This window comes from Nylanderia fulva, unplaced genomic scaffold (assembly GCF_048542155.1).
Source record: "Nylanderia fulva isolate GAGA-0341 unplaced genomic scaffold, ASM4854215v1 Scaffold2, whole genome shotgun sequence".
Taxonomy (NCBI): domain Eukaryota; kingdom Metazoa; phylum Arthropoda; class Insecta; order Hymenoptera; family Formicidae; genus Nylanderia; species Nylanderia fulva.
The window spans coordinates 5,741,816-5,763,827 of NW_028190263.1; the positions used below are offsets into that span (position 1 = coordinate 5,741,816).

At 34.4% G+C, this 22,012-nt stretch overlaps 1 protein-coding gene across 10 annotated transcripts in view; it reads left to right on the forward strand.

The window, feature by feature from the left end:
- Positions 1-22,012, forward strand: part of LOC114942826 (cyclic nucleotide-gated channel alpha-3) — a 171,219-nt gene that overhangs the window by 82,417 nt on the left and 66,790 nt on the right. For 7 of the 10 annotated variants that reach the window (XM_085482040.1, XM_085482042.1, XM_085482044.1 and 4 more), the window contains exons 4-9: positions 6,356-6,624; positions 7,959-8,203; positions 8,889-9,103; positions 10,031-10,286; positions 11,766-12,020; positions 13,516-13,646. In XM_085482040.1, the coding sequence (XP_085338166.1) occupies positions 6,356-6,624; positions 7,959-8,203; positions 8,889-9,103; positions 10,031-10,286; positions 11,766-12,020; positions 13,516-13,646 (1,371 nt within the window). The remainder of the gene's footprint in view (positions 1-6,355; positions 6,625-7,958; positions 8,204-8,888; positions 9,104-10,030; positions 10,287-11,765; positions 12,021-13,515; positions 13,647-22,012) is intronic. The other 3 variants (XM_085482036.1, XM_085482039.1, XM_085482043.1) reach the window with 3 other exon arrangements.

The window sequence follows — 22,012 nt, forward strand, 5'->3', positions numbered from 1 at the left end:
CGAGCTTTCTTCGTGAAATTTTCGTGTTGCTTTTCGTAGTCCACAACGTTGCTTCTCATATTTTTATTTTTAATTATACACCATTACATTATTTGCTGATAAATCAAAAAAACGTTTCAGTTTGATATTTTTTTAATAGAATACAGTATTTATTGCAACATATTTGAATTTTGTCTCACTGATCAATTTCATCGAAATATTTAATTTAAAATTTAAAAAAAAAATTTCGCAGTTAGGAAATTTTTGTAACGCATTGTTTTTAGTTCATGTTATGTTTTCATAATCTTTTTGATTAAATTTTCATATATATTATACGCTACATACAAATTTATCACTGAACCTTCGGTATCTGGTATGTAGGATTTATCATTTGCTTTACTACTGAATTGTGTCTGGTTATGTGTGATAGCGTTTACTATTTCAATATACGAACTCCATTATAAACAATTAACAGAATATCTTCTACGGTATAAACTGTTTGCGTAACATATTGATTCTATCACTGCTACGAGATGCGTTATATTAGTGCTGATGGCGATAATAATCTTCTATCCGATTACCTAACGTAAATAGCGATATTAATCCTAACTACTGGAAAAGAGGATTAGTACAAATTAATTTTAATTCATAAATTTTAATAAGACTGAATGTTCAATCAATGATTAAATATTTAGTAATAATGCAATTTTAGCAAACTTTTAAATCGCAATATATTGTACAATGTACATAAGATGTATATGTATATCACAATTTACCTTTAATTAATCGATTAAATTTTATAATAGATTTAGGAACTATCAAAATTAATAGTAAAATATTAAAAATTAATATGTACAATTCTTCTCTTTTCTTTTTATTTGTTTTATTTTAAAAGAAAGAAAAATTTCACTGATTTTACATTCCGATTGCGTTACGCGTTGCGACTTTATTTAACAGATGAAAGCTATTCACTCGGAAATGATTCGCTGTTCTGACCATTTTTTTTCGTGTGCGCGTCTATTCACCTCGCGTTTTGCACGCTCGATAACGCGTAAAACTGATGTGCCTGGCACCCTTACCGCTAAAGTGTACGCGGTCCGACGGATATATACTCTCTATAAACTACTAACGCTAGGTACTCCAAATAGAAACGATGCAAACGTGCCGCTCTCCCTTTCTCTCTTCAATTGGCGTTGCATACAAATTTATCTTTGCGTATCCATGTATCGACTATCGAAGTTCTATGGCCTCAGAATTTCTTTCCCTCCGAATATTTCGTTGATTCGCAGGAGATTCGAGCAAATGACTTTTTTTCGGGGAACAACTTTAAAAGCTTACCCAATTTTCTATGTCAGCAATCTGAACGCGCATCGTAATACTTGGTGATATTGTTGTTGTTTCACCTGTCGCGCTCCTTTTTTCGAGTTCCATTTGTACTTGTCACGCAGTGTCAAAAACACGCGGGGGATGAAATTTCTGCCACGTTCTTCGTTCCATCCGAGAACGGACATCTGTTTTAATTTTCATCCCGAGCCCCTTTGGTTCTTTCTTTTTTTTTTCGTTTTTATTTATTTCCTCAATTTCAAACATTCTCTCTCAAATGCAGACAGAGGTACAAAAGTTGTTTGCTAGATTCGACGTCGACGTACGTGATTTTTAGGAAAAACGACAAATAATGCAAGAATTGTACAATGTACCATATTTTTCAAAATTATTTTTTATTCGGAATAATAATTTTTATTCCAGCATCGAAGATACGCATGCAGTTTTTATCGATAAAACGTAAACGATAAAATCAATGATTCATGATAAATGATTTGTCATTATTTGTCGGTAATTCTAAGCGTATTATTCACAAGTGAATACGTTTCCGGATTTGCAACACGTATTCTACGTGCTGTGATATGTAATTTTATGACAATTTCTCGTTTTCCTCTAGAATGGGTATCATAATCGATACAATCTCGATGATACACCCCAGTGGACGCGTTATATACGAAATTGTCTCCACGACGATATATGTAGTATTAGGCCTTATACCCGATTCAAGGGTTGACATTTCGCTCCAGGTCACCGATTCGATCCGCTTAATAATAATATTTTTGAAGAAACATTTTCGAGAATCGTGGCAAACATTTTTGTAGTAAAATCATGGCCATACAATACTGTATTATAAAACAACATAAAAATCAAATAATGACAATGGAAATTAATTATTTATCTCTTTTTAAATATTCCATAGTCGACAATATATTGTATATATAATTACACATCTAAAGTAAAATATTTTGAGAAATGGAAAAACATTCAATCATTTTACACGTGACATTTTCGTGCGCTTAATTATATTGACTTGTGCTCATATCAAAGTACCATTTCATTTGACATCATTGCTATTCTTGCCGGACAGTTGCAACAAAAGACAGTGAATTACAGTAATTGCGTTACCTTATTCCTCGTTCAACGCTGCTCTTTTCAATTTTTGCGAGGATTTCCGTAGTTCGATGGCGTCACCATTAAACTTACTTTTCTTCGGCGAGAGCGATAAATTGGCACAGCCGATGAGAAACTGCCGGCGAAAGACGGATATTGAAATCGTCATATTTTCATTCGCAAAAAGTTCAAATGCGAATATATCTTTCGCGCGGAGAAAAGTCATTCATCCGTAAGACGGTGGGCTCCGGAAATGATCCGCGGCGCACAAACTTCGAATTCTCCGATCCCTATCAAATTGACGTATTGACAGTGTCAATGTTATCCCGCCAAGACTCACCATTTATTATAAGACTCATTCGTATTTGAATACGTGTATATGTATATTTATATATAGTACAGCATTTTGTAGTACGACGACGAGAAGGTATTTTATATATACGCCGGAAGGTATTCTTTTTTTTACACGAGAGACGCCAATAACACACGTAAGCCATAAAACATTTTTACTGCGCCAATGAAATCCGTACTCAAAGTAAAAATTTTCGCTTTTGTTTAGTATCGCGCAATTTCGATCTCGCAATAAATCACGATTAAACATAACGTCCTTCGATACGAGATTTCTTCCGTTTTCTGGAACAACCGAGTCGGCCGGGAGATTTATAAAAAATTTCTCTCGCTTCGAAAGTCGGAAAAAAGGACTTGCGCGCACATAACGCTCGTAAATTACGGTTTATGAGTTACATCTCCTAGCGCGCGTTTCCCCTTTTGTTTTTGATTAACGTTTTAAAATGCGCAACGCGCGCACCGCCGCGCAAATTGCAGTCAGAGAGGATCAAGGCGGCCGGGAAGGCCGCCAAACAGGCCAAGTCGATAAAATTGGACGTGAAGAACGTGTCCAGCACGAAGGATGTAAATTCGATTTGGAGACTCGCACTCCCATTGTCGACATATAGTACTCCGTCCGTGTATATGCCGCGTGTGTACGTTTACCCGAGTACAATATTTACGTGTCGCCGGGGTCTTTGAGCGAACAGTACAATAGTCCAAAGGATTGACCGCAACGCGAATAAACCCATTCGCGCCTCCAACCTAGAATTAATTTGTCCTATAATGTCCGCTAGACGTGTCGCATAATTCATTCGGACCTTGCGGCTCGGTTGATCGCTTTAGCCACTTATTTCGAATGAAGGAAGTTGTATATGTAAGATCCGTTTTCAAAAGTAAACCGAAGAAAAATCAAACTGTTCTGGAAAGATTCTGGAACCCTCAATGTGATTCTCATATGTATGTATATTAAAATAAAATTTGATAATAAAATGCTAATAAAGTGATAATAAAATGAATCTTGGGGCTCGGTTGGATCCGTTTTGAAAAGTAAACCAAATAAAAATCGAACCGTTTTGGAAAGATTCTGGAACCAAATGTGATTCTTATGTATATTAAATTAAAATTTGATAATAAAATGCTAATTTAATTTAATAAGTTTTTTTATTGAATTATATTAGTATTAGAAACTGGGTCAATATTTGAAATTTAACAGATTTCTCTTAATAAAGTTGGAGTCGGCTTTTCTTTCATGATTATGTCGAAGACGATCAATATTTAGCACAACTTTCCAATGTTTTATATATATACTACATGTCTTTATACTAAGTACTCAGAAAGAAACTTGTCTTAGTTCTCTTTTACTTCAAAACTTATCCTATTAATTCTCTTGGACGCTAGAAAGCAATTACTTTTATGCCCACTGTACTTTCTCTGGGACGTGAGATCTTAACGAGACACTCTTAACTTTAATTGGAATCGTCTATCACTCATATTTACCCCTATCCTTCTTATATATATATATATATATATATATATATATTGCTAGAAAAATATTGTTTCTACGTTAAAGAAAAATAGCGCAATAATATTATATTATTTGTGGGAGATGTTGCGTCTCGAATTTGACGAAATAAAAATAAATTAATTAGCTATAATCTATTACAGCAATACCTAGTTATATAACGTAAACAGTAATAGTAATTATATCTTAATTAGAATCGGGCAAACGTCACTTTTTGCTACTCCAAATAAAAGGCATTATTGAATGTAAATTCGCCAGCTCGTTCACTGTCGGCTCGTATTCGACGAGATCTCTCGTTGCTTGTTTTGCACAGTGTCATTTTACATCGCATTAACGGGAAAATAACAGAGGGGAGTAATGAAGAGAGAGAGAACTCCGGCGCAGATTTTTTGCGATCGTTTTTCTTCACCGCGCCTTAATGGAAGATGTCGGACGCGCGCGCAAGATTATTTGCCAAACAGTCTCGAAGAGCAGGAATCTTATCGGCGTTTCTGGAGTAACACTTCGTTACTTTTGTATAATGGCTCGTGTATTCTTATTCGCCTTTATTTCATCATTTATTTAATTATTCTTCTCATCCTTCTCTTCATTAATTTTACTTGAGCCAGAACCTAGCTCTCTTTCTCTCTCATCGTTTGCTTATAAGCTCTATCGTGCTAATCAATTTGTAATGCTATTATTTAAAATTAGAGCCATAAAACTGGAGAATCTTATTTCACATTAATTGGAAATTAATTTTTTCGTATTTATAGCAAGAAGATATTGTTCAATTCTAAACGTTCCTTAAATAATAGTGGATATTATGTAAATTATACGAAAGCAGAGGAAATCGTGTTGATTCAAAAAACAAATCGCAGTTTAGATTTTCTATGGAAAGAAAATTGTCTGCGGATACGCGATAAAACCTTTCTCGCCGGGAATTATTCCCAGTTAAACAGATTTGCAAGGTGACAGGAGTGAAACAGGAGTTTGTTCTGCTCGGATTTTGCGCCCCTTATCATGTCACGCTTCGTTACTATCTAGCAAAAGTGGATGAGCCGTAATCTCGCGCTGCAAGAAAACGAGACTAGCCCCGTTGCAGTATCTTTGACATTGCAGGTATCATAGTGCGCGAAGATAATGTCAGGGTGTCCCATCTCTTCGTGAAACTTATTTATTTTTTTCCTCGCGTTTCTGACGAGATTCGCCCCTTGAATTCATCAGCACCGAATCAGCGTTAATTTTCAACGATATTTCTATATTACACATTTGACAAAAGAATATTATGAAAAAGATAAGTAAAAAGGATCGCACTACAAGACTTGCAGGTATCATAGTGCGCGAAGATAATGTCAGGGTGTCCCATCTCTTCGTGAAACTTATTTATTTTTTTCCTCGCGTTTCTGACGAGATTCGCCCTATTGAATTCATCAGCACCGAATCAGCGTTAATTTTCAACGATATTTCTATATTACACATTTGACAAAAGAATATTATGAAAAAGATAAGTAAAAAGGATCGCACTACGACTTGAGGATAGAATTTCAATAGTTTTTTTTTCTTGTATAAAAACTGGAAAAAATCTCCATGGAACTTTATTATAATATTTTCACTGAAATCGAATCTAAGGAACCGAGTCTTTGAAAATAATAAACTTTTATTTCTTATATCTCATTACACCAGTCTCTTTTTGCTTCTCATGAATATCGTACGTTATATGCGCCTCATTAGACAGGAAATTCTACCCGACTGCGACGGAATCCTTCTCGTACTGTAAACGTCATTACAGCCACAGGTGGTACTGACATGAATGTTCATTATTATTTTCCAAGCAGAAATATCATTTTACTGTAAATACGCGCAACATTATTACAAATACAAGAGTATTATATATTCATATGTTTATATCTCTAATTACTCATATAATAATTATATAAATATTATTAAATATTAAAGTACGCAACAATAGTATATAGAAATTTTTCAAAGTTCTGAAAAAGTTGAAATGAATACGAAAACTTGAAGAATCTCCGTATGTATATTTGACATATTTGTAAAGAAATGAATTCTCACGGCGATTTATGCACAATCTCTCTCCCGTTGACGTTCCAGGCGTCATCAGTGGCGGTGTGAGACATCGTCTGAGCGTCGGCTCCGCGTCCGCCCTGAGCTGCGGAGGCGAGAAATATATTAGGGGCGGAAGGACCGGCGACGGCCGAGCCGGAGGTGGCGGCAGGGAGAAAGAGGATGACACCAAGAGCGCGGAGAACGTGTCCAGGGGAGTTTTACCCTCGAGGCAGAGCCTCTTGGACCTCGTCAGCGGTAAATTCATGGGCCGACACACACCCACCCACCACTACTACCATCAGCAGCAGCAGCAGGTTGGTTACCGCCCGTGATCTCGCGCGGCTAAAATATTCCTCACGCTATCGCACACTCGCCCGCAGGAAATATCGTGGAGAGGACACTTTGCGCGCGCGCGCATTCATCGAGCGCTCGATATCGGACCGCGAATATCTTTCTTCTCCCGCCATCCGATTTTTAGCGAATAATTTCGCAATTCCGTCTCTACGTCGAGAGAATCGCAGGATTTGACTGAAAAAGAACGAAATATATATTTCTTCTACTGCTTGTCACGTCTCGCTTGCCATACTTCAACTTTTTCTTTTGTTCGTAAAAATACAGAATTCCATTTTTTAACATGTTTCTAAATAATGTGATTATATTATTTTCTTTCTCAAGAAAATTTCTTAACATTTTTTAATTATAGAATTTCAAGAAAATATTAAAAATCATTACCGAAGAATTCAGTTTTATAATTTAACAAATAAATTCTACAATATAAATGCATAGGTATACTTAAATATCGCGTCTCTTAAAAACGATTTTTCTGAAAGAATGCAATGACTGCGGACAAAATTGCGTTTGTTGTTATATATCCGACGAAAAACGAGAAAGAATAGAGGAACGGTGAAGGAATGAGAAAATAGAGGACAAATTTTTCCAACTTAGGCTTTATCAGCCAAATATTTCAGTCGAGATTATGACAGCGAAATATACGTGTACTGTATTTATTTTCGCAAAAATTATACACGTATTCGGGTTTGTCGCGACGGGCACGTTTAATTCGACGCGAGCTATTCGACGTGAAAAAACAAAATCTGCGAGAACAATTTCGCGAACGGATAACAACGTTCGCTCCGTCTAGTATGCGTGACAACCGCATGGCAGCCATACCTCGATGTCCGGTCCGGATGTTGTATGAATAAACTGGTGCGGAAAATATATACGCTACGAGAATCTCCGTGAAATATGAAAAACAACCGGAACGATTACACAAGCTCACATGTACAACCAAAATATAGATATTTATGTGTTAATCAACTGACATTATTGACTGTTTTTCAATGACACGAAAAACAGCAATTTTTAATCAAATTACTTATATGAGAAGGACAATTTATAATATTTATGGTTAATCTTGATCAATCTATAAAGGGGAGCTCTCTAGGCTTATACGACATATTTTCTACATTCGTATACAATATATATCTATGTCGCATATTTATATAGTATATATCACACTGTGTATCTGTGTACCTATAAAAGACAGAAAGAAAAATCTACGTGGAGATCGCATGTAGCATTTTTATGCGCGCACCATCTGTATCTATGAGATAACGGCTTGACGCTTCGTGCATCCTAATTGGTGCAGGTATATTCTGTGTCACAGCGATACTTCAGTTCGTCACGTGACTCGCTTCAGGGAGGATACGTGAACCGGGGTGCGAGCGAGCTCGATCTGAGCCGCAAGTCGAGAAGAAGGGACCACCTGAGGGGCAGATTCAAACTGCCGTATACAGTTGCGCTCACCGCAACGCCTTCGCGTGACCAATCGCACCTGCACACACCGGCGTCGGTCAATCATCTCAGCAACAGCAGCTGCAACGGCACCGAAACGTGAGTACTTCATTGCCGAGCAATCGCCGAACAGTCGATTGAGAATATTTCAATTATCGTACGATATCAATTTTCGTTATACATATATATATAGCCCTCGCAATGCGGCCATTCTTTTCCGTACCTCGATATCGAAGGATATTCGCAGAAAAATTCAATTTGATGCTAATTCCTCTCTTTATGGGAGAGACCATTTCCACGATGAAAATTCAAGAAAATGAATATAACGAAGAAATCTGCGTAGAGTAAAGGGTCATAAATATTCAAGCGACTTCTTGGAGTTGATACCATCGGGCGGCGCTCTCTGCGTTTTGTTAAAGAGCGCTTAATTGTAGCGCTAGGATTTTCTTTAATTGGAAATATCTCCAGGGGTTGTACACACAGAGAGTCATCGAGAGCATTGCAAAATTGCAAGAATTGTTTTTCTATAAACAATAGAAATTTTTTTTTTTTTAATTTGACGAAACCAAAACCGCGCGGTGTATACAAATTTCTACGCACTTTTTTTCGATTGCCTCGACACTGTCAACATGGTATATTTTTACATTGATACTGCGAATTTCGCAGTGCAGTGTAAATAGTAACGAAAAAAATGGACAGCCATGTCCGCGCACGACACAAGCACGACATCAGTCCAAGGACGAAAGCAATTAATCAGGGCATGTTCGCTGAATTATTGTCTCAGAAGGTACACGGCGCAGCAACAGCAACAACAACGTGGTAGTAGAGGCTATCCCGGGCAACCTGGATCGAGGAATTTTCGCACGGGCGCGCCAAACTGGTCCTTCATCTTCGATCCTGCGGGACGCCTCTGTTACTATTGGTCGATGGTGGTTTCCCTTGCCTTTCTTTACAACTTCTGGGTGATCATCTATAGATTTGCCTTCCAGGAGATCAATGGTTAGTTCATGCGCGCTTATGATTGATATCGATTTCATAGGAGCATTTTATATTTTATCAGGATAAAATGCGAATCGAGGGTTCAAACGGTACATTAATATATCTTTTTGCAAAATTAATTGGATTATAAAAATGAGACAGATTTTAGAGAGATTTAATTTTTATATTGATTATTTGACACTTTGCTAAGCGTTTCTGAATTTCAATTAATTTTAATAGAAAATAAAAAATGTAAAATCTAAGTTTAAAATATATTATATATATATATATTCTTCTATGAAAAGCTGCAAGTATAAAATTATTAAATTACGATGTAATTATTAAATTACGTTGTAATATTCGCGCTTTGATTTATTCATATAAAAGCATTTTTAAGTGATGAATAGCTTTTAATATGTAATATTTAACATATCCGAGAGTTTTGAGCAATTTTATCAAATGAATTAAATTTTTGTTAAAACACAATTTTAACGAAAATTTTAATTGTTCCTTTAATTGAACGTCAAAGCAAGCACTTAGCCATAATTTATGAAACAATACATAAATAAAAATGCGCAAATTAAATACATAATAAAAGCACCGCTGAAATATTTCGCATCTATGCAGAATATTATAGAAGCCGTCTTTTTTCAATCACTAGTATAGAAGCTTACTAAAAATAGTGGCAACCAATAGCTGATAATTAATTACAAGCGATTGAAAATAAAAATATTTGCGATTTCGAAAATGTATGCAATTTATAAGAGAGAAAGACAGTTCGTAATGGATATTTTCATAATTCTCTCTCTCTTTCTCTCTCTCTCTCTCTCTCTCTCTCTCTCTCTTTCTTGAAAAAGAAATGATCAAAACTGTTTTAAATTAAAAATTAATTACAAAATATGTATGTTGTTTATAATGAAATGGGCATTCTTTTGCTTGCGAATACAGGAGACACTCGTTGGGTGTGGTTTTGCCTGGACTACTTCTCGGATTTTTTATACGTGCTCGACATAATATTTCACATTCGAACGGGATACTTGGAAGACGGTGTGCTGCAAACCGACGCCACGAAATTGAGAAACCATTACACGAACAGCACCACGTTTTACATAGACATCCTGTGCCTGCTGCCCCTCGACTTTTTATACTTATCTATAGGATTTAACAGTATGCTGCGAAGTTTTAGACTCGTAAAAATTTACCGGTAATTATCATTCAATCCTTTATCTTTTATCATTATTTTTTTAATTATTCTAGCTCTTCAATTAAATAAAATGATAAATTTAAATGGCAAGTTTATCATTTTATACTATTTTTTATTAATGATATTTATTTATACATAATATATTATATTCTTTTATAACATAATTATAAATTTTATGTATGATGCATGATATTTGACAAAAAATTGATTTTTCATACTTGACGGAATTAAATGGAGCGCAACGAATTGGAACATTTCTTAAAAACTGAATCTTTTATATCATAAGACATTTTTAACGATTAAGATATATTGATTGGTGAAAATCGAGTACAGTCATTACTGCGAATTTCTTGCCTCTTCTCGACCATCGTAAATTGATTTCGGATATATAAGTAGTTCAGATTTCTGTTCGAGAAATATCGGAAATTGTTTGAAGTCGAGATTGAAAAGGATTGCAAAAGTTCGTTTAAGATCACAATAACATTGTGCTGATTTCTTTCGCACGTGAATGTTTACATTCCAATACAAACATTGGCGATCTAGAAATACCGCAAAAAAAATACACGACGAATAAATGTTGTGTCTCAATGTTATCCTTTCTCAGTAGCAACAGCACGTTAGAGAGAAGCATGGCTTTTCTTGTATCTCCGACGAATCGATGACTTATGGTCGAACAATGTTCCGTAAAATCTGATTTCGTCGAAGAACAATGACTCACCAGTCGGACCGTCCATGTTCTCATTTATTCCTAAATGTCCATGTCTCATTCTCATTTAACGTTGACATTGGACGCGATATGTGTATTAAGCAAACGGAACTCGGAATTGGATAACCGTATTTAGTGATAAATGGTGGCAGTGAGAACATGGACCGCGTAGTATGAACGAAGAGTAATGATAGCGTGGAAAGAAAGAAAAAACCACGGAAAGATCGAAGATTTAATATTTTTATATTTCTCCTTCTTTAATAATAAAAATTCCACTTTCGATAATTTCGCAAAACTCAATCTTTATCAAGTATTGAGAGAACAATCGGGTTAAGAAATCGTCGAGTTAAAATAAAATTTAAAATAGTAAAATTTTTGCAATTTTTTCGCTCTAGTGTTTTTCCCTCTTTCAGCGTTCATCTTTCACAGTTTATACTATAAATCATTGATTGCAATCGTTTCAATCGCTGCAGCACGTTATATCATAAATTGTGAAATCGCGCGTCAATACGGATGAAAAGTCGCCGCACTCGAAAATAATAAATAAAAAAAGGAAGCGACAGGGGTACATATTTTAACCTGTTGATGACTGGATTCTTCGTCATATGTGCGAAGATTAAAAAAAAAAAAAAAAAAAACAAACAAACATTCATTGCGCTTCACGTGATTCTCGCCGCGAAACGTTCTAAAAGGAATTTTGAAATTTATGGCGCTCCGACCGCATCGGAATTTTCAGCAATTTTCTCGACTCGCTTTCTCTGTCTCTGACGCAGGTTCTGGGCGTTCATGGACAGGACCGAGCGACACACAAACTACCCGAATTTGTTTCGCTCCACCTCCTTGATACATTATTTACTGGTGATCTTTCACTGGAACGGATGCCTCTATCACATTATTCATAAGAACAACGGCTTCGGCAGTAAGAACTGGGTATTCAGCGACTCCGAGACGGCGGACGTTGTCAAGCAATATCTGCAGAGCTACTACTGGTGTACTCTTGCCCTAACGACCATCGGTGATCTGCCCAAGTATTTATTTATTTATTTACGCGCCCATGTTATATATGCATGCACAGGATGTATATAAGCTTGCATGAGAATTTATTTTACATCGTTCATAGAATCAGATCAATTTTTCTCGTTGCATGAAGAAAATCTCAAAAATGATATTTGCATATGCAAACTTATTTGATTCATTTAGGTAAATTTTATTCATAGCGTTCTACGTTTCTATACAACAAAATTTATTTAACTTTGTCAATTACGTATAAAATAAAATATATGTAACATGATATATGTCAAATCTGTTTTGCGCCAGACACAAAGGAAATGAAAACAAGGAAAATTGTGTTATGTTTGCCATCGAAAAATATATTATATACATCAGCAATTTGACATGATAATCCCTCATCGCCTTTTATTTTAGAATATTTTTTTCAAAAAACATTGCACGAAAGCTACGCGAGTAACTTTTACGCTATTATGATATACATTATACTCAAATCGATATGAATATGGATTGCAATAAAAACGTATACAAAGTACCACACGCAGCTCCGAGACTATTAAAATAACAATTGTTTTTATTTTTTTTTTATATCGTTTGTGCTCCTAGTGCACGATGGTCCGAGATCATTAACTAAACATAACATTTTGCACGTATTCTCGCATTCACGTAATCACGTTCCAAATTTAATTTTTAATAAAAAAGAGAGACAAATCGTCGCTGTTCTGTTATAATGCTGCAATATCTACACCTCGTAAAGTGCGTTACTTTTTTGCAACAAAAATCGATGACAATACGTGTTCGACATATCCAAATCTAACCACCGAAAATAAAAAAAAATATCCAACTCAAATTGCCAGAAAAACAAACAGATAATCGAATTGATGTATTTTTGGTAGCATTTAGATTTTGCGATGCAACATCGAAAATATATCACGATTACTATCACGATTCTCTTTAATAACGTTTATTTTAACTTTGCGTATATACGCTGTTTCTGAATTTGTTATATTTTAAGTTTAAAAGTCACAAAATATTTTGCATCGATATTTATTAGTGCAACATGAAAATTCAAAATCATTATCTCGCATTAGTTGATTGGAATTAAACAAGGATATCGCATAAACGGGAAACCAAAAAGCATCGACAGATACGTTGCGAGCAAATATAAATCGTTATTTTTGTTGGCACTTAAAATAGAGGAATTCATAAAAGGGAAAGAAAATATTGGCGACATTTCAATGTATTTATTGGACAAAGAATTTCCGTTCGCAAGTATATTTTCATTCCCTACTTGATTCGAAACGACAACGCCTACGGTGAATAAATAATTAATGAAGGTACAAAGTGCCATTTTATTGTATTGCTAAAGAAACTGTTATTTCTATTCTATTCTACGCTCATAGTATGTCTTTCAAAATATTTGCGTAAAATGGTCACTTTACCTTTGAAAGGTAAAGGTTTGCGTGAAAAGCGGAAAGTCATTAATAGAATATTTTCTCCTGTTTTCCTTTTCAGACCGAGAAGTAAGGGCGAATACCTCTTTGTGATTTGTCAGCTGTTCTTCGGTCTGCTGTTATTCGCAACGGTGCTGGGTCACGTCGCAAACATCGTCACTTCCGTCAGCGCGGCGCGGAAGGAGTTTCAGGGTGAGTCAAGTTCAAATTCCTCGCATGCACTTCCTTTACATTAGCTTGCCGGTCGTACTTCAACTTTCCGAGTGAAATTTATTCGACGAAAGCAAAGTAACATCGGCCCCATCGTTTCTCCTTTATTTTTTTTTGTGTGTCACAAGCAGCGTCGAATTTTATTACGACGCGTTCGAATTCTGATCGTATTTTATGAAATTTTACTCCGATTCAAGCAAGCAAAAAAAAAAAAAAAAGAAAAAAGAACTCACGAAGATATTCATCTCCTGGTTCGTGACTGTAAATAATTCGGCACACGTGATACGCTTTACGGCGCGCGAAACGAGATTTATGATTTTCATTCGACGCGTAAAACAAGTCACACGACAGTTTGCTAAGTTCATATGCTACGTTTGCACGACGGCAGCAGTTACTCAACCAAAGTGCTCGAATAAGGTGAATCAGAGCGCAAAGTATCACTGGTATTAGCACGTGTGTTAATCCAGTTTCTATATTTCCAAAGTTTACGAGCTAACTTGACACAACAGATACGGCAAGGAGGAATTATACGAATATGAGTAAACAATATCTATGTCATTGTGTTAAATATAAATGAAGAGATATAAGTTTGAAATTCGCGTGGAAATAATTTACTCGATGCATTTACATATATAATACATAAATACATACCATTAAAAAAATATGCATCTTTTGGCACAAATGTGAAACAATAACGGTAAGTAATTCAAGTTTTTGCGCGACTGAATAAGTTTTTACAATAGATTATGCATTTTGTGTCTCTCGAAATATACGGTAATATATGGTTTTATCCCTTCGGCGCACGTTCCAAGTCGCTCGCGGATTATATTGACTTGGCAAACCGCCATCCCGAAGTGAAGGTCCGCGGCTCTTGTCCTTTCCGTCGCGCGAAGGGCCACGATAAATAACTGCATTTTCAATTAACGCCGAGCAGGAAATGGACACTTCGTTCCGCGTCCGAGATCCGTTTTAATTACGCCGCATCGTAGTTTCGCCGCGTTCGCATTCCCTTACACACCTTCGTTATTTCACGATTCACCGGACCGCTCTCTACGCGCTCTCTTTCCGCAAAATGCACGATTCGGTGGTACGTTTTTGGCACAAAAAGCGAGCGCGCGATCGGCGTAATGATCATTTTAATCCGGGTACTCGCATTTTCGTGTCTTTTAACATGTCGACGTTTTTTTTCGCTCTTTCTCTTCCACATATATTTTTTGCATAGAAATCTTTCTTAAATAATGCGCAACAGTGGATCGCGCAATTTCTGTTCAAACATATGTTAACGTAATAATTAATTCATATAAACTTACAAAATAATTACCGCAATAGAATTGTTTATTACTGCAATACTATTTTTTACATGTTATTACGTGTATTAAATTTTATTACATATATTTGTTTTATTGTTGTAATTATTTTCTTATATAATAATCTATAAATTAAAGTAGAGCAAGAAAAGAATTACCTCTAGATTAATGATTGATTTACATAAATCGATCATAATATTATTCGCAACGAAAAGCGATTCAATCGATTGAATGCGGAATTTCCGAGCTTAGCTGACATATGCAGTTAGTGTATAAATGGCATTCGCAAGGTTAACGTTAATCGAATTCAAGCGAGTACTCCTGGATTAACGCGACTTTCGTTCCGCTAAAGCGCAACGCATCCTGTTACAACAATAACCGTCGACGCTTGTAGCTTCCCTTGGCATTGTGTCGCCAGAACGTGAAAGATATAACCGAGAGATCCTTTCATTGTACAAGTGAGCTTCTCGCGGCATTCGATTACCGTAAAGTATATAAAATATTTAAAATATTTTGCAATATTATTTTATGGCTTTATATCTGCTCCTACCTGTTTGAAAAAAAAAATAAACGTCTACCTGAATTTTTCATCCTCAAATAAGACATTTGATAAAATTGAATTTCACTTAACAGGCAAATATATATTTTATTATTTTATTGATGCACTTCATACTTTTTTTCTAATAGAATCAGTGTTTAAACACGCATAGAAAGGACGCGTTACATGTATAATGTCTCGATAGCAAAAGATAAAAAACGTGAAGATAGCATTTGTCACAATTACGGCTTCTACCTCACCGATTAAGATCCTCTTTAAAGGGTTTGTAAATCCCTTGACCCTCGTAGAGCAAGGAAATCCTGACAGGATCGATGTTTAATAACGGTCTCGGGATTCGTTGAAGAGGCAGAGCGCGCCCTCGCGTTATCTCCATATTTATGGAAAATTTACTTGACATAATAATGTGAGAATGTGGTGAAAATTTACGATTTGAAAAAATCACACACACGTTAATTTTAATTCCAATATTTATTTCATTTCAATCGATTCATATCGATATTAAATAATAGCCTTGAAACGAAAAGTTCTACTGTCATAAAAGTAAATGCATATACATATGTATATATAAAATCTAATTGCATCGTATGTCATGATTCCTTATCTCTTAATATTACAAAATTTAATGGAAACGTCAATCAACGTTTTATAAAGAAAAATTTAAATATTTCTATACGAGAGAAAACTAAATTGCATTTTCATTGTACTCTCAATTCTTATGACGACAAAGTGAATAAAATGCCGCGAAACGATAACAATTTGCAAAGAATTGTATACTCAATAAATTATCTGTCTATCAATAAATATTATTATTACTTATTGCAACGTTGTTTATTACTGCAACGTCAATAACGCATGATTGCATTACAAACAAGTGAAAACAAACAAAAGGAAAATAACTTTCTGTGATCATTGTTTCTAAATATGTAGAAGAGATCTCATTTTATTATTAAAAGCACTTAATGAAAATTGCAATCATAAACATACGTTTGATATCTTTAAACAGTGATTACTTAACACATAAATTTAATTTAACTTATTACGATGTGAGATCTGCGTATATAACTTGACCTATTTATTCTGCCGATAAGATATATCAATATTGATTAACTTCGGTGTGATTTCGATACGAAATACATTAATTTAATAATTTTGCGAGAGATTTATGGAATGTCTGTTGATTTTCGGCTGATAAGTAATCATTATTTTGCTTCTCTAATTTTTATATGCGCTGGAATTTATTTGATATAAAATTTCGTTTTATCAAATTAACATTTCTATTAAACGAATAATTTTTCAGTCCCATGCTTATACGATAATTTTATTCTCTTTAATTATCTCGTACAAAGTAAGCCGTTAAATTCAGAAAAAAGAGGAATATTAAAAAGTTTTTAAAAAAAGGAGGAATATCCGTAAAATTAATATTTTTAAAACTTTAAATTTATGTTAAGTCAAATTGATTAATATAATTAATCGTATGATATTAAATTTACTGAGGTAATTATATATTAATCTAGCAATTTTTTCATATATGTATATATAAATTCCTTAAGAGAGAGAAAGTTACTTATATCTGAATAAAAGATCGTAAAAGTTTTCTGGTACATCAGAAACAACATTACAGAAATAATAAAGTAATGGAAATGTTACGATATAAGAGTTTAAGAAACCACTTTTACGAGTTCGATCGGTGCATTGAAACATGAAAAAAGAAACTGCAATTGAATTTCAAAAGAGGAGGATTTGACATGAATTTTACGACAAGTAACCATTAAAGCAAATAAAATGATATTATCATTATGAAATCTTCTTACGTATATCTTCTCGCTACGTATCCTACTGTAAATTACTTTAAACTCGTTGCACTCCAGGGGAAGGATTTTTATTTACGATGTAAAACAAAATAGCAAAATGGGAATTAATATTATAAATTACATTTATAGTATTAATCCCCACAGGACTCGTAGAAATATAAAATACAGAACGATGGGACGGTAATGACCTCCGGCGCTCTTTACTTTTACAATTTTCCCCGCGGAATTAAACTGCTTCCGGCGGGAACGTCGGTGATTAAATATGAAACGGAATAGAATTTCTTCTAATTCCGCGCACTCGCGTTCGCCTTCAGCTACACGATATCTCGTTATGTGCAACACGAAATCGTTATTGCCCTGGTGTATTTACTGTGTAACAATAGTGAATTTATCAGATTTCTTATGGAATAGAACCAAGAAAATTGTTCGTAAGAAAATTAGGAAACATATGAGCAATGCAAGATAAAAATGTAATACATTTATGTGATAAACTACCTCGTCAAAGTGGCTATAAAAAGACAGGTGCGTAAAAAATTAAATTAACTAATTTTTGCTATACATAGTAGCATACATCAAAAAAATTATTAAATTCGAATAAGTATTTATTTCAATACTGCCAAATAAATCATTGATTTGAAACTAATAATATTGATTTGATGTGAAAAATATTTGATATAAGAAAATCTTTTTCAAAACAGATAAATATTCATCCGTTTCGAATAAATGATTTATTAGGCAGTATTGAAATAAATATGTATTAATTTAATATTTTTGTTGTTCAGTATAGTCATATTTTTCATGAAGGAAGATTTAATAGGTAATGCTTCGCGAATGAGAAAGTTGGTAAAAAATAATTCGTCAAGCTCTATTTTCAACGCTGTCGTATAAATGCGCTGTCACCGATTTATCTCTGAAAGCACGGCGCTACGTTTATTCGAAAAGTTTTCTAATTTGCCAGACTTACGACATAATGTGTTCGCCATGCTTCTCTTTACAATTGGCCATCATTAAGTGGTTATAGGTACGTCGGTGCGAGTTCGCAGGAGTTTACAAGCGACGATTTAGATACTGCCCGCACGAATATTGTCCATCCCTATCTATATATATATATGGACTATCGGCGCAAAACTCTCATCGTGATTTTAGCCGCCCGTGTCGCCATGTCCATGAAGTTCACTTTTAATTGCCCGTCGTTAAATAGTTCATTAGCGTGTTACGCGCTGAGAGTTAATTGAAAATAACGATGCATGGCGAACCCTCGTTAACACGAGCATAGACGGTCATCTAAAAGGACCGTGTTTAAAACTTGCGAAACGCGTTTATCGACTTCCCCGACGCGAAATACGTATGTAAGGACATAAAGGGAGAGAAATTAAATCTAGACAAGAAAAAGAGATGGCAAAAGCTATTACCAGTTTGCCAACGACTGTTCGACTCTGATGGAACTAACTCAACTAACTTATCTTTAATAGGATGTAGATAAAACTCTAACAATAAGTGGATTAGCATTTTTTGAATTTATATTTTTTCAAGTAACACGACTTACAAGTTTTCGATATTATGCATGTCTGCGCTTATATATTCTGTTTAATTTGCTATGTATTATCTGAGAGAAATCGCGACTACTCTGTCTACAAAGCATACATATTACACCTCAGCACATACATGTATACTTAATTCCCTCTAGATGTTGATCGTCGCTTTGTTCCCTTTCGCACAGAGTGCGAGAGAACTGCATACATTACATTCTCGTTACGAACAGCAACAGTCGACTACACGAAATTAAAACTTGTTCTAAAATCGGGAAATATCAAATATATTGATTATACTTTTATAAGATAACAAAATATAACTTTGTATCAGAGTTTAGTTATACTTTGAACTTTTCTTGAAAATTTTGATAAAACTTTATCGTGTGTATGTATGTGTATATGTATGTGTGTGTGTATGTGTATAGTAAAAAATAACTGTATGGAAATTAAATCGCGTCAAATATAAATTCTTTACACATTACAGAAAAATCAATTCATAAATTCATGCATATTTATATGCGCCAATGAAATAAAAAATTGTAAATAGCAAGGCAGTAACAAACAAGAAATTATCAATAATAAAACAATACATATTAATGAAAATAATAAGCTCTGTTTTATTTTTAGTATATTTTTACATTTCTCAAAAAATACTCTATAAATTTATGGATTGATGATAACAATCTTCGTTGAAAAAAATACATATCTCTCCTATTTTAAGTTATTTTAAGTTACAATATACTCCAAATTTATTTCGCTAAAAAAAAAAAAGAGAGGAGGAGAGATAGATGCGGTTTTACGACGCTTTCCTCATTAATGTAAAAAAGAATTTGGCGTAAATCATCACATGCATATCGTACATAGTAAAAGCAAAAAGTATCACTGTAAATTACTTAGCTGTTACCGGCCTCTCCCCGAGATTAGTTAAGATAATTGGATGGCAGACCGGCGTGGCGCAGAGAATCCTGAGGTAAAACGCGGAACCACGTGGAAAATGACGATGAGGGGTGACTTGCATTGATTTTATGAAATTAGCCGGATAAGGTAAATCGAGAAGCGGCAAATCTACCATTACGGGAATTTCGATGATACGCTGATTCATAATATGCAGTTGTATGGCACGGAGTCAATATTAATTTTCTCCTATTACAATAGTAATAATATCGATATACCCAGAGACAGCCGCTATTTTCGACAAACCACATATCATATGCGCTTTAATTAATCGGGACGCGATATCGTAAAACACTGGTGTTGCCGATCTGCCGATATCGGTTTTGCGAATGAGGATGAATTTCTTTTGCGCGATGTCGAAATGGGAAGATATACGAAGCTAAGAAACTCTCTTCGTGTATACCACTAGTTGTTCGAAACTGTTGAACGCGAAGCTCAAAGTTCATCCGGCATACGCGGCGTCATAATTTAGTCGATGTATTTTACGAGCTACCAAGGGCGGAGCAACATCAATTTCCTTAATTACGTCAGTCGTGTTCTGATACATTAGGCCAGTAATTTTGATGTTGTAATTTCGGGAGCGGCCGTTACTCAGCTTCATTGCTTAATGACGGGCGCACAGCGTTAGATCAAAGTATAAGCTTTAAAATTAAATTCCATGTACGTCAAACAGAAGACTCGCAAATATACCTGCGCGCTTCTAAATCGAAAGATAGTTCTCTGTTTGAATGATACTTCGAATATCTGTCGCAAGGTCTGACATCGTAGTCTTCCTAATTACAGCTGATTTCCACGCCAATAAAAGGAATGTGTGTGTGTTTCTATCTCCAATTTTCTACTTTTACTTTACTTTTTCAATGCTGCACATTTATTTGAAAATATCATGATAACGATTCACTGCATAATTATCATTTAGATCGTAAAAATGAAAAAATATTTTTTATTTTAAAATAATTGGAGATAATAAAAAATTAAATGTATAAGATAAATCTACTATATATACAAGCTCTATATTTTGAAAAAAAGATTATAGAAAAAAAAGATTAAATTCCATGTACGTCGAACAGAAGGCTCGCAAGTATACCTGCGCGCTTCTAAATCGAAAGATAGTTCTCTGTTTGAATGATACTTCGAATATCTGTCGCAAGGTCTGACATCGTAATTTAGTCTTCCTAATTACAGCTGATTTCCACGCCAATAAAAGGAATGTGTGTGTGTATTTCTATCTCCAATTTTCTACTTTTACTTTACTTTTTCAATGCTGCACATTTATTTGAAAATATCATGATAACGATTCACTGCATAATTATCATTTAGATCGTAAAAATGAAAAATATTTTTCATTTTAAAATAATTGGAGATAATAAAAAATTAAATGTATAAGATAAATCTACTATATATACAAGCTCTATATTTTGAAAAAAAGATTAAATTCCATGTACGTCGAACAGAAGGCTCGCAAATATACCTGCGCGCTTCTAAATCGAAAGATAGTTCTCTGTTTGAATGATACTTCAAATATCTGTCGCAAGGTCTGACATCGTAATTTAGTCTTCCTAATTACAGCTGATTTCCACGCCAATAAAAGGAATGTGTGTGTGTGTTTCTATCTCCAATTTTCCACTTTTACTTTACTTTTTCAATGCTGCACATTTATTTAAAAATATCATGATAACGATTCACTGCATAATTATCATTTCGATCGTAAAAATGAAAAATATTTTTCATTTTAAAATAATTGGAGATAATAAAAAATTAAATGTATAAGATAAATCTACTATATATACAAGCTCTATATTTTGAAAAAAAGATTATAGAAAAAAAAGATTAAATTCCATGTACGTCGAACAGAAGGCTCGCAAATATACCTGCGCGCTTCTAAATCGAAAGATAGTTCTCTGTTTGAATGATACTTCAAATATCTGTCGCAAGGTCTGACATCGTAATTTAGTCTTCCTAATTACAGCTGATTTCCACGCCAATAAAAGGAATGTGTGTGTGTGTTTCTATCTCCAATTTTCTACTTTTACTTTACTTTTTCAATGCTGCACATTTATTTGAAAATATCATGATAACGATTCACTGCATAATTATCATTTCGATCGTAAAAATGAAAAATATTTTTCATTTTAAAATAATTGGAGATAATAAAAAATTAAATGTATAAGATAAATCTACTATATAT